The 14059-nt window shown below is 36.8% G+C and overlaps 1 protein-coding gene and 1 long non-coding RNA gene across 5 annotated transcripts in view; one reads left to right on the top strand and one right to left on the bottom strand.

The window, feature by feature from the left end:
- Positions 1–14059, bottom strand: part of LOC127987938 (uncharacterized) — an 89130-nt gene that overhangs the window by 41439 nt on the left and 33632 nt on the right. The gene's annotated exons all lie outside the window — the stretch shown is intronic.
- wwtr1 (WW domain containing transcription regulator 1) overlaps positions 1–14059 on the top strand; it is a 45174-nt gene that overhangs the window by 23201 nt on the left and 7914 nt on the right. For 2 of the 3 annotated variants that reach the window (XM_052590390.1, XM_052590389.1), the window contains exons 2-3: positions 2177–2316; positions 7246–7347. In XM_052590390.1, the coding sequence (XP_052446350.1) occupies positions 2177–2316; positions 7246–7347 (242 nt within the window). The remainder of the gene's footprint in view (positions 1–2176; positions 2317–7245; positions 7348–14059) is intronic. The other variant, XM_052590391.1, reaches the window with a different exon arrangement.

The following is a 14059-nucleotide window of genomic DNA, read 5'->3' as shown; positions in this document are numbered from 1 at the left end:
CCCTCTCCTGTCAGACTTTCGTAAACTTAAACCACTCAGATTGCTAGCATCCTGACTGTGTTTATTAACCCCAATGTTTAAGCATTTTACAAAGCTCTTAAAGTCTCTTAAAAAGCTAATTTAGAAACCGGTGGTCAGGTTTACAGCATAAACTAAAAAAAAAAAACAGTAAAATTTACATGTTGTTTTAACAATATTATATTTTAAGATCTTATGAACAAATTCAGAATTCTTGGAAATTAAAACTGTAAAAATTGAGAAACCGTTTATTAAATAGACAGAATGATAGTTTCTCAAAACACGCACCGGGGAGGTCTGGTGTGGGAGGCATGGCTTCCTGTTCTGCCACTGTGCAGGCCTGAGATCAGCAGGAAGTAGGTAATCTTCCCAGAGGAGTGTGAATAGTTTGAGTGAGTCACTCTCTGATTGAGGCTTTTGTGTACTTTGTGACTCATTTGGTCACTAACAGCCATATGATTTTCTGTTCAGACCAGTTTGTGTACAAACAAGAAGGTGAAGTTTAGTGTCATATTTTAGTTTAAAACTTAAACCCTGTAAAGAATGTGATCAGCCAAGTTGATACGTTTATTGGACTTGGTCTTCTTTAAACCCAGATATTGATTGGCTAGAATTAATGTGCTTTTTCGATTGTTGATTTTACACAATTTATGTACTATTTTAAGCTTGTCAGAAATGGTTCAAGTTGGTCATGCAAATTTGCTGCATTTACCAAAAGAAATCTGCTTGGTTTGAAAGTGACTTGTGTAAGTGGAGCTTCATGCGTCACTATACAATTGACAAAGGAACATTGACCTTTTAGCCACAAAATTTCACCACATTTCACTGATAGAACTGCACCTTAAACAATACTCCAATTTTCTGTATTTAAAGGTTGGGTTCATTTAATTGAGCAAAGATATCACAATGTCATATTAATTTGCAGGTCTTAGTTCGCCAATCTTTCATACAAAGTTGAATGGGAAATTTAGCATGAAATTGTGTTTAAAAAAAAATTGTGTTTAAATGAAAGTCAATGGAACAAAATATGACCACCCCTTTTAGCTTTGCAAGTGATCGACTGTAAATAAATATGTCTACTGGCAGCCAAATTTTGGAGCTTCAGCAGTGCTTGTACAATGCTACAGTCCTGTAGATCTACTTTCCTGCAGAGTTCAGTTCCAGCTCTAGCGAAACACACCTGAACCTGCTCTTCAAGGTTGAGACTAATCTCAAGTGGAAGTCATATCTCCAGGAAATGGTTTAAGCACCCCTAAGCTAAACTGGTCTACTGATTGAGGGACACTGAGATTGTCATTTAGCAACCGCCAGTCTGACGCTCGTGGCCTTGCATGAAAAAATGCAGAGAAGCCAGAATTTCACGTAGCTGCAGTTTGATGGGTTCACTCAGGGTGGAGGAGTGGAGATGACACTGAAGACACCAGTACATCTGTTACTTGATTCACGTACTGCAGTGATTGTGCATTCATAACTTTTAAAGCTCTGTGGTTCGAACTGTAGGTCGAAAGGTTGTGTTGAGTCCAGCATGGGCTTGAGTGGAATGATTTAGGGCAGAATCTTGCATCACAACTTTTGTGTTCCCCCTTATAAGTTTGCCCACAAAACCTTTGTGTTCAGTGAAGGAACGTTGTGTTTACTTGGGCTCAAAATGTTTGTAGGGAAATGTATAGTGAATTTGGGCTTAGAGGGTGATTTCTGATACATTCAGTCTAATGACACTTTAATAACTGATTTAAGTTTTGGTGGGTTCCTGTGAATTCATTATTTTGGTGTATGCATACAAATTTCATTTAAAAAAAATTTGAGTGCATTTTTTTGTTTGTTTTTTGGGGGGAAACTTTGCAAAAGAAAAGCAAAAGCATTGATAAAACTGATTCTTCCCATTCCATGTTTTTCCCATCACCATGTCATTTCCGTTGTTCTTCTCCAACAATGACACCACTGTAGTAGTGTCTAAATGTGTCCTCTGAGAGACAGTTGGGTTTAAATGGGTTTTGGAGTAAAGGGTTGGGACCAGGCTGAAGTGTCCGATGAGCTAAATCACCACTGTGTTCCTAGAATACAAGAAAAACAAGTTCTGGTTTACTTGACCTGAAGAAAAACAGGTTTTCTTCTTCAGTGTGTTTAATGTGAACATTTTGTTTTCATTCTTGTGCAGTCACGTTGAGAAGATCACTACTTGGCATGACCCCAGGAAGACCATGACACCCTCAGTAAACCAGATGGGTCTGCACAATCAAGCCTCCAACAACGGCAACATACAGCAGCGCTCCATGGCCCTCTCTCAACCCAACCTCGGTGAGTGTGAAAGACGTCCCTCCCAGCCGTCCACATTCCCCATTACTCATGAAAACACACATGCTGTCCTGAGCTGTTTTCAATCAGCTATGAAGGAGCTTTGCTACAGGTGCTTGCCCTGTGTTACTCCAATGCTCGGCGGCCCTTGAAATTCACACAGAGATCTAATATCACACCTCTGATATGGAATTGAAATTAACTTCATGGAGTTTAATAAACGAAAAATAGTTGACCTCAAGCATGCTAAAATGCAGTTCTTTACTTTTGCATTTAGATGTGTGTGTTAATGGTTAGAAATTTTAACAAACTCCTATGGTCTTATACCCACACCATTTTTGCAACATGCATGCTTTACCAAAAACATAAATTACTCTTATTTAGTGAACTATTTAAAGTCAATAGCCATTGTAGCGGTATCCGAAACCATAGTGGGCATAACTGAGTGCACCACAGCAATGAGTGTTCAACCGATATACTGTACACTCAGTGGATACCAATGTGCACAGTGAGGGTCACATCACATAAGTAACCCCATCTCAACGGAAGACTGTACCCACAGTCGCTTCAAATTAATTCCCACATCTCAATAAAGATGGTGTCCACTGTCCACAGTTTCCGAATTCTCAAATTTCTAATTTAAGTGGACTATATTAGTTGAGAATTGTAAATGAGCATTTAGGGAATACTTTTGAAAAGTCTAATGCAAAGTCATTTCATCCCAGTCTCATGGCAATTATTAACTTTTTCACATTTTGCCAAATTAGAATTAATTTATGCTATCTCAATTGTGCATTTTCATACAGTTTTTTTATGCAACAATGAAGGTTAGGTTTAGCCATGAACTTCTTGCTTGTTTCTTCTTCTAAAATTAGTTTTGAATCAATTCTGAAATAAAAAAATTCAGAAACTTAATTTAAAAATGTAAAATTAAAGTGGACTATATTAGTTGAGAATAGTAAATGAGTATATAGGGGAGGATTTTGAAAAGTCCCATGGCAAGTCATTTTGCACTTAGTCTCATGGCAATTGTTGACAATCATATGAACTCATTTGTACGTTTTTGTATGATTTGTTTACACCCCACAGAGGGTTGGATTTAGGGGCTGACCTTCATACTTATTATTTTTATAAGAATAAGTGTTTTGGTTTTTCGAATCAAATCGTACAAATTCATTAGTAATCGCAAACTCAAGATGTAGTTGTCTTCTCATGCAGACTCGATGGCTAGCAGCTATAGAGCACCCATGCACTGTGAGGGTCGCTTCAAATAAATTCCCACATCCCAACAGAGGATGGAGTCCACAGCACTTTCAGCGCACAAAAAAAGCTCTGAATTCAAGTGGATTATATTAGTGGAGTATTGGAAGTAGTGTTGCTTTCGTCAACGAAAATTATGACTAAATATCGTCGTCAACGAACCTTTATTGTGTGACGAAAATGAGATGAGACTCAATGTTAATGCTGGTCATTTGACGGTGACTGTAATTAAATGTATAATGCAACATTGTTGACAAATAAAAACATGACTAAATGTGGTTTACAAAATAAAAACTATGCTAAAATGTCTCTTAGTTTTTGTTGACCGAAATTAGATGAAACTAAATATTAAAACGTCTCATTTAGCCGCATTATTATTATTATTTTGCAGTATTTCTGTTTCCTTTGTCTCTTTCTTCAGGGGCTGCATCAGGTCGTACTGCGCAGACGCAGGCGACGTCACTTCCTCGAGCCTCACTCGTAGCATTATTTAGAAAACGACAACAAACACAAGTTAAGTCTGACACAGAGAAAGGACCGATGTGTGTACTTCTAACATGTTTGGCTGGAAAAATTAATGTTGTAAATTCAAGTCAGAGAGTCTTAAGTGTCTGGAATGGATGTATTCTTGAGTCTACAAGGTAACAATAATATAATAAGATAAATTTGTTTGAAATGGGTTTGGCTAAAATAAATATACTATACTGTCTATACTGCTAGGTACTTATACTATATTGACTGGGTTAAATAGAATTGCATTACTAAAAAGAGACTAAAATACAATTTTCATTAACTAAAACTAGACTAAATGTCATCAGTTTTCGTCGACTAAAACTAAACGAAAATACCATGGATAATTTTGACTAAAATAAGACTAAAACACTCAGACCTTTAGTTGACTGAAACTTTACTAGACTAAAAAGAGAATGAACGTGACTAAACCTAATAGAAGCTAAAATGACAGCTTCACACAAAGACTAGACTAAAACTAAAATTAAAACAGGCCGCCAAAAACAACATTAATTGTAAGGAATAGTAAATTAATGTAAAGGTGTCGATTTCGAAAAGCCATAGACTCATGGCAGTCATTAGCTACATTTGCTATGTTTTACTGAATTAGTATAAATTTGTACATTTGTATCTGTTTATGCCAAACTGAGTGTTAGGTTTAGGGAGGGACTGGCATGCTTAAGTGTTTTTCAAAAAATTTTATATTTCTGTGCAAATCAAATCATACAAATTCATGCGAATCCGCATAAAATAGGTTTTCACATAAAATCAGGCTGCATTCAGAATATACAGTATTTGAATCTGTTTATTTAGTTTTATGTTATTTTAGGCTCGGTACCATAAAAAAACTAGTTGTTTGAGACCAAGTAACAAAGTGTTTCATTTAGTAATTAAAGTATGTGTATATGACATGAAGGCTATCTTCCATTTCTGTATAGCAGCACGTAGAGCAGTGTGTCTGTTGATCAGAGGCCCTGAATGAGGTTTAACTGGTATTTCTGAGGGGGTCAAATGCTGATTTAATGAAAAAAGCCTCCCCAGCCAGCAGATCTGAAGGCTTTTAAAGCTGTATTAGATTTGTCGTACATGGGGCGTTCTGTATCATGTTTTGCGTGTTGCTTGCTCTGTCCTGTCACACGGGCCGCCACTCTTACTCTGTACTTAAACGATTTCCAAATGTGCGTCTTTGTTTGGCTTTTTTTCTTCCCGAATCCTGATTTGTGATGAAATGGAAAAAAAGGTGTGCCTCAGCTTTGTTGGCAGCCGAGAAACAGATTCCTGTGAAAAGGGAGGGATGGAGGGATGAGAACAAGATGAAAGAGTTTGGAGCGAGAGATATTCCTTCCAGCGCTGCATACAGTAGACGGAAACTATCTCAACATATACAGTTACATACTGTGAAGTTGAGATGGCGTCTCCATTCACAGGAAGTACAGATGTTTAACAAAAACTCAGAACGTTTTCCTTTTTACCTTGTTGTAAATAAAAGCAAATCAAATGCAACGTTTCCTTTTCAGTGTGAAGGTATCACACATGATGAATAGGGAGGAAGCAGTGGTGATAATGTCTCACTGCGCTTGTGTGGAAGTGAATAAAGCTGCTCATCCTGAAATAATGATGTGTGTTTAAGCCAACCTGCTACACTCGTTCAGATGGCTGCGTTTCTGTAAACTCAAACACTTACTTCTCCGGTTTACGATCTTCCAGTGACTCAACCACTCAGGTTTTTTGATATGGCCGTGTCATCCATTTTGGCTCACCGGAAACTAGAAGAAGTTCAACAGACGTATAATAGAAAGCAGTGACTCAGACCCTGTGCCTAAAATCCCACAACTCCTTGTGCTTACTCTGTACCCTGGATGGAGGATTATTATTTTTTTCAGCCTCTAGGAACTTGAGAGGCACCAGATTTCCTGTATTCTTAGTTTAGACCAGCTTGAGCCTTCACCTGTTGTGTGTTCGCAGTGATTCATGGTGGGGCCCCCTTCAAAACTTAGGGATTATGGGTAATTGACACTCTAATGCAGGAGTGCATTATTAGAACAATACAGTTTTGTTGAATGCTTTTCATAGCTTTTATCCCCCCTCACTTACAACAACTAATGCCATATTGCATCACACTCTAGAGTTTTAAAGGCAGCTGAGACTGCTTTTTTTAGCTTAAGAAATTGAGCCCAGTATGTGTACATGAATGTGTCATGATGAAATGCTATTTTTTTATTGTAATAAAACATACAAAATGCATTTCATTCATACAATGACATAAAATATCTTATATAATGAGTTTGTTTTGAATTTCTGAATACAAATTCTATTTAATCTAATTTTAATTAAAATGGAGGCTGTTGTCCTCCAGAAAAAATTCATACGGTCTAGCATGCAAAAAAACTAAAACAAATTTATAATAATTTTTAAACATTAAATTATGTCACCTAGAGGTCTCTAATGATATCAGATTTTTTTTTTTTTTTTATGACAAGGCAATGATAGATAAGATTGAAAAATGTCATGTGGTGCAACTCCAGCAGTAACCTTTTTAGTAACTATTATTTAATATAATTTAATTAAAATAATAAAACTTGTTGCCTTGAAAAAAAATATTAAGTTATTTTATTAGAATTATAATTAAGATTCAAAACACTATTTATTAATTGTGTACAGTAAATGCGATTTTTTTTTTCTTGATGGTTGCACCACATGACATTATAAGAAAAAAGAGTTATTAAATGTAAACTTTTCTTGTAAATTGTATAAATGTTTTCAGAACTGTATGAATCCACTATAAATACAAACTGGATTTTATCCATTTAGATTTAATTGAATTTATTTATATTATATTGTGTAAAATTGAATTCTGCTTTATGACTTTGGTTACATCAACTGAAAAGGAAAGTCATTTTGGTAATTACATTTTGATAAAATGATGAATTGCACACAAACCACCAAGCTGTCAGAACAAATGCACATTAATCGAACCTTTGGGGGTACAACAGCTTTAAAACAGATAGCTTTGTGCCTTTTTTACCCTTAAAAGGTGCATTTTAGTATATATCCTTAATAAAGTTAAGTAGCTCGGTGAACGAATCCCTCTTCTCTGGTCATCACTCTGGGTGGGGGTCAGGCTGCTGGCTGATCTCTAGCTGTTGTACTGTTGCCGAACAGGACAGTTGCCCGAGGGCTGGGAGCAGGCCGTCACCCCTCAGGGAGAAACATACTTCATTGACCACAAAACCCAAAGCACCTCATGGCTGGACCCGCGGGTGGGTGAGTACTCCCTTCTAGCGTTCCTGGAGTCCTATCAACCCTGGAGCTTGATATAATTATATAAATTGTCTACCTCCCACTCCAATCCCACAATCTCATTCCTGATAATTTGACTCGTTTCCCACACTTCCACTAATCTGAACATGCGATGTGATGAAATGGCATGAGGGTGTTGCTCTAGTGCCGTGACTAGCATGTGTCTGGTGAAATGATCCAGAGATGATTTGCCATTCATGCTAATACATCTTGTTTGTAATTGTCTGTTTACTAAACTAATCAGTGATCATTTCACTTATAAAAACTTAAAGATCTTTGAGAGTAGGGGTGGGCAATATACCAGTAGACATGGTTAACTGGTAGAAATTGGAAATCTCTATCATGGCTACATGCAGGGTTGCCAGATTTTCACAGCAAAACCCACCCGATTTTTACTCAAAACTAGCCTAAAACTAGCCCAATTATATGCCTTGAATAGTTAAATGCACACATGCATGTGTCAAAATGCAAGTATTCTCATCAACACAGTAACAGCTGAGAATGAAAATGCATTTGTAACAACATATTGGATCCATGCAGCTCTTAAAGGGTAACTCCACCTCAAAATGAAAAATTATCATGTCATTAATTACTTACCCCCATGTTGTTCCAACCCGTAAAAGCTTCATTTGTCTTTGGTACACAATTTAAGATATTTTGAATTAATGCCGGGAGGCTTGTGACAGTCCCATAGACTGCCAAGTAAATTACTTCTGTGTTTTTTGCCTATATTTACGCTTTGATTTGAAAGAAAACATCGCAAACCTTGTGGTGCAGCTGACTCAGAAGAGCATACGCTGCCTGCGTTCAGCTCATAATCTCCAGAGGAGACAAATTGTTGAATAAAGACGTTATTTTTGTTTTTGTTCAAAAAGCATTATTGTCCCTTCATAATTTTATGGTTGTATCACTGATGGTAGATGGACTATATTGACAGGCAAAAGCCTTCTGGTTTTCATCCAAAATGTTATTGTGTTCCAAAGACGAACAAAGTTTTACAGTTTGTTTGTTTTTTTTTGTTTTGTTTTTTGCATGTACAGTTTCGTATTTATTATAATATTATTATTTTTGACACTGAAGACAAGAATTATGAAATTTCCATTGTATCAAAAATGATTAGATCATAAAGAACTTTATTAGCTATTCTATAAGCTAGCTATACTGTGATATATTTTGTTACCATGAAATAAAATTACTCATATCGTGATATAACATTGTGATCAAATCGCCCACCCCTACTTGACAGACATCAACACAACCATGTTGTGGGTATCATGTGGGTATCATCTTTAAAATGGTTGACTGAAAAACTATAAGAGTTGTCTGAATGGTGCACTTCTTTTGGTGGATTTTTCAGTGTACACTGACTAGTGCACTCTGTGATGTAACTTTAGTTTGACAATTTGGGGGGCATTGAGTTTCAATCTATTCTGTTTATAATAGTGGAAATTAGTTGCTGTCGTGATATTAGATCTCCACTACATGGTGATCATGGCCAAAATAACTTACCATAACAAAATGATTGCAACATACCCAATGTTTTCTTATTTTCTGTTTTATGATGAGTGCAAAAGGTGCCTACTATGCTGGAGTGTCAACCAGATCATTTGTGTTGGATACCTTACTACACAATTTTTTAATTAGTGTAGTAACATATATCACCGTTATCGTGAATACCAGTATTCAACACACCTAGTGGACAGAAAGTTCAGTCTCATGTACAATAGTCCATATCCTTTGCTGTCTTTATGAGAAGGTAGTTAGATCTTTATCATAAAAAGCACAAGTAAATGTAAGTGGAGCGAGATATGAGCTTCGGTTATGAGCTGTTTTTGGGACAGGATGTTCTTTAATGTCTCCCAGATTTTGGGGCCTGGACATTTTCCTTTGCTTTTTTCCTGTCGTTCTTGCTGACCCTGCTGGACAGCTGATGCCGTTTCTGGGAAATCAATGAAACAAGAAGCTCTTTGTTGGTGTGGCTTTAGCAACTCAATCGACTCCGTCCGATCTCTCTCTCTCTCTCTCTCCTTCACGAACCCCGTCCGCTGCGCATGTGTTTTCTATCATGGCGGGTGTTGTGACTCTCAGATGTTCGGGGGGGGCTGAAGGCTAGGGTTGAAGCTGTTCACATCTGGACCAGCGGCACACACTGGAATCGATCGTAACCAAGAGTCAGTGCTGGTTCACACCTGTTGGACTGTGTTGAGCTCAGACAGTGAACGCCATGAACTTTGACCTCTAGATGAACGACGTTTAAATGTGAATCTAACAGAACCTCAAAAAACATATTTTGCCTCAGAATCAAACAAAAGATTTTTTTTTTTCTTGGTACCATTAATATTTGCACCAGGACAAAAAAAAAAAAATAATGGATAAGTTTGTGATTTTTGCAGTAATTCACAGTAATTCGTTTTTATAGAAAGTGTTTTAACAGAATTTAACAGAAATTAAAATTCTGTTGTTGTCTACTCACCAACAGTGTCTTTGAAACACAATTGAAGATCTTTTGACGAAATCTGAGAGATTTGTGTCGTTCCACTGTAAGTCCATTCCACCAAGTTAACAAAGACATGAAAAGCAATCTACAGTATGTAAATGTAGTGATTTAATCCAAGTCTTTTAAATATAATGAACCGATTTTAAACATTGCTCAACACATATCCACAGAGCACATCAAATATGGTGAACAGAAGTCTGCCAGATTTCAAAGATCTTTATTTGTGTTTCGAGGATGAACGGAGGCCTTATATGTTTAGAATTAAGTGATGGTGAGCAATTGATGACAGTTTTCATGCTTGGGTGAACTAACCCTTGACTTGTCATGGAAAATAATATCACAGTGCAAATGATCTAATATCTGCTAGTACAAATAGTTGATGACTTCAGTGACAGAAGAGAGATCTGAACTAGCGAAGTCTCCTCTTCATCTGACCATATAAGGCCGTCTTTGCTTCTCCTCAACTGCTCGGTTGCCAAATCCTCCACCCCATCCGTAAAACTGATCCTTTGAAGACCTTTTTGATGTCAGTAAATGTTTGCAAATCTTATAAAGAAAGAAAACTGTGATAGTCCTCGGCTCCTGCCTGGTTATGATTGTGGAGTTTAGCAGAGTTTAGTTGCTGGCTTCTTTACGCGACGCAGATTTGTTTTGTTTTGAGTGATAACACATGAGTTGGTCGTATCTCTTGACATTTTGACCCAGTTTCTCATTTACCACACTTCGATAGCTAATGTGTTGTCTTCCTGTTCACTAGACAGTTGATAGCCTGAACATGTCTATAGCAAGTCTGGAGAATCACTGCATTTAGTCTAACAAGGAAATTGGTTAAGTGCCAGTTTGAAACCGTTCTCTTGTGCATTATGTAACCCTCTCCAACAGAAATCCATTTATAGTAGAACTGCGATACACAGAGGGGGATGGGCTTCAACTTTTTCCGTCCAGTAAGTTTGATTGAGTATTTTGCACGTTTGAGACGATGTGGGTCCCGTGCAGATGTTTAAGACATAGCCTACTTGTAAGTTGGAGATCTGAACAAATGTGATTTGCTGAGGAGAGGTGTGTTCGTCCTAATGACATTACTTATTTGCTCAGACATAATTTAGGTCTGGCAGACATTAAAACCTGAAAGACCTGAAAGTTACAGAGACTTGGGTATGTGCTCTTTTGACTCTTTTGACCAGTACTTTTACATTAATACATTTGGCAGACACTTTTATCTTAAGTGACTTTGCATTCGTACGAACAAGTGGAGCTTTTTTTCTTTTATATTGTATTTTCTTAAAATTATTAAATCTATTAAGCTAGAAATGCCATATAAACCAATCAGCAAACACATACTGTAGCATCACAGCAAGAAAACTTCCTTGGTTTCCTGATTACCTGATTACATAATAAGAGTCTTTTTAATTTGTTTGTTTTAAACCATACTGTAAATCTCTAAAACATTGGGCTCCTGTTCATGAATCTATGTACGACAGCGTAATAAATTTAAGCACAATAAAATAATTAATATATTCTATGATTTTTCTTTTTCATAAACTGAGTGCACTTTAAAAAATTAAAGGCTCCAAAAGGGTGTTTTCACAGCGATGCCATTGAAGAACCAACTTTTTAGTGGAGCGTTCTTAAAATAACTATTTTCATAATCTAAACAACCTTTTTCTCCTATAAATGATCTTTTCTGCTATAGAAAGGTTCAATGCATGTTAAAGGTGTGTCATGGGGCCGTCAATAACTTTTATTTCTAAGAGTGTATATTGGACAATGTCTATCATAAATTGTAACAAATGTAATTTTCACTGTTTGGTTTGCACCAAATAGAACAGAATACAAACTAAGTCTTATGGTTGTTAAATCCTTTCCAGTCTGATCATTGGCCATGGACATGGTGTGAGTTTTTGTGTATTTAAATAAACTGCACAATAATGAATCCAAGAGCAGTACAAGCTGCTGGCGTGATCCAGAGAGCAGAAAGACTGTGCTTTGTTTGTGCAGTATCTCACGACTCTTTCAGCCCACATCTGGCTTTTACAGGAATGTTTTGTCCATGTGAAAGTGGTTTACCCGACAGATAAACACCCCGCACACACAGATACACACACACATGCTTCGTATGGCCAGGAGTCGCCAGCACTCTTCACTCAGTTCATTTCTTCCTGTGTGCGGTGAGAAGATTATCATCACCAGACTGGTTGAGTTTGAACTGAAGTAACGCATGTGAATCTTATTGTGCTCTCATATCAGTTGTGAAACTCTGCCTGCGTCCTTGAAGCAAACATTGTTTCTTATCGGTCTGTTCCTCTGAGAACATCAGACTTTCTTTACATCGAAACAGAACAGCTTTTCACAAGCCAGACATAAATGAAATCACAGTAGAATACAGAAATGAATCATAAAAACATTTACAAAAATGTTCATTTTTAGCTGAACTTAATGTAATCTAAAAGAGGCCCACCCTAGTGTTCAACAGTGTGAACTAAACATCTACCTGGACGTTAGCCAATCACAACAGAGCATACTGAAATCTGAGAGAGACACTACAGTTCACGTTTGGTGTCAGTAAGATCATTTTTTTTTAAAGAAATTAATGTTTAATTAAGCAAACTGATCAAAATTCATAGTTAAGGCTTTTACATTAAAAATCTATTTTAAAAAAACGGAGACTTTCGAAAGTGTCCGTATTAGTTAAAAAAACTCTGCAATCGCGTTTCACTGGAAACAGAATAAAACGGAGATATATGAAAATGACAGCTCTGCGTATCCCAAGACGTCATTACAGGAATATAGTATGTTTATCTTCAAATAGAAATCACTTGTTTTATGTAATGTAAATTAATAAATAAAAAATTTAAAATAAATGTGAGCTTAAAGGCCTGTTCACACCAAGGACGATAACTATTAGGGCTAGGACAATAAATCGATGCATCGCAAATCGAGAAATGATTCTGCATGGATCCAGAGATTTTCGCAAGTCATCGCGATTCTCTCTGGAATCGATTCTGTGTTTAGTTTTTGACAGCAGATGGCACTGCGTGCTTAAGAAATAGCTGTATTCTGCTTTCTTCCAGTTCCTTACACATGCACCACTTGAACCTAAAATAATCATTCGTAAAGTTCGAAAAGGTTGAAGCGAATTACAAGGATGTTTACATTAATCTCGCAACATAAAAGCATAGAAGTCGATGTGCAAGTACATTTAAACTGTTACATTACTTAGCCGAACGCACAAACGCACTTCTTCACGTGGTTAAAAACTAGGCTAGAGTGCCATCTGCTGTTAAAAACTAAACTCAGAATCGATTCCAGAGAGAATCACGATGCATTACGAAAATCTCAGAATCGTTTCATGAATCACAATGCATCGATTTATTGTCCCAACACTAATAACTATAAAGATAATGCAAAATATATAGTTCCAAAAATCGTTCTCAGTATTAAAGAATAGCTACAGTCCACACAACAGCTATAATGATAAAGACACAGAGAAACAATATCTTTGGAATCACTTTCAGAACATTTTTTTTCCAGCTGATGAACAATGCAAACATTGACAGCCATTACAATCCATCCTGCTACAACGAGCTCAAGAATTTAAAGCGGCAGATGAGCGTGCACTTATAATAAACAGACGATATTGGTGCATTTGGACACTAATATAGTTATCTTTTCAGCTATCATTCTTGGTGTGAATGGGGATTAAGAGCTCAGTCTTACCAACCCCAAAACTTTTGAACAGTAGTGCTATGAACAAAAGCATCCAGTATAATTGTTTTGCTCAGATAGAAGAAAGAAATTTGTCATGAAAACTAAAATCTGACTCGTCTTTTGTACAGCTAACATTAAAAGTAGACTAACTTGATTTGCCTGTTGTCGGTGGCCACACTAAAGCCATTTTAAGGCCAGTAATTTCTTCCAGTAGGACTGGGAAGAGGTTTCTTGGTAAACACTTTTCTGTGCTGCGTTCTGGCCAGCTGTAATTGAGTCATTGTGTTTGTGTGTCGTCTTTGTTTAACCTGTTTTTCCTCAGACAACCAGAAATAAAGACACTTTTCTAAACACTATGATTTGCCATTTTAGCATGAGGATTAGATTTTGGATTAATGAACCTGTCTGGTTTTGTACAGACAGACTTTTATGTATGCGCACATAGCCTGGCTGTTTGCCAAAGAACAACCC

The sequence above is a fragment of the Carassius gibelio genome, chromosome B22 (genome assembly GCF_023724105.1).
Source record: "Carassius gibelio isolate Cgi1373 ecotype wild population from Czech Republic chromosome B22, carGib1.2-hapl.c, whole genome shotgun sequence".
Lineage (NCBI taxonomy): Eukaryota > Metazoa > Chordata > Actinopteri > Cypriniformes > Cyprinidae > Carassius > Carassius gibelio.
Note: the sequence above shows the minus strand (reverse complement) of the source record. Positions and strands in the feature narration are given on the sequence as shown.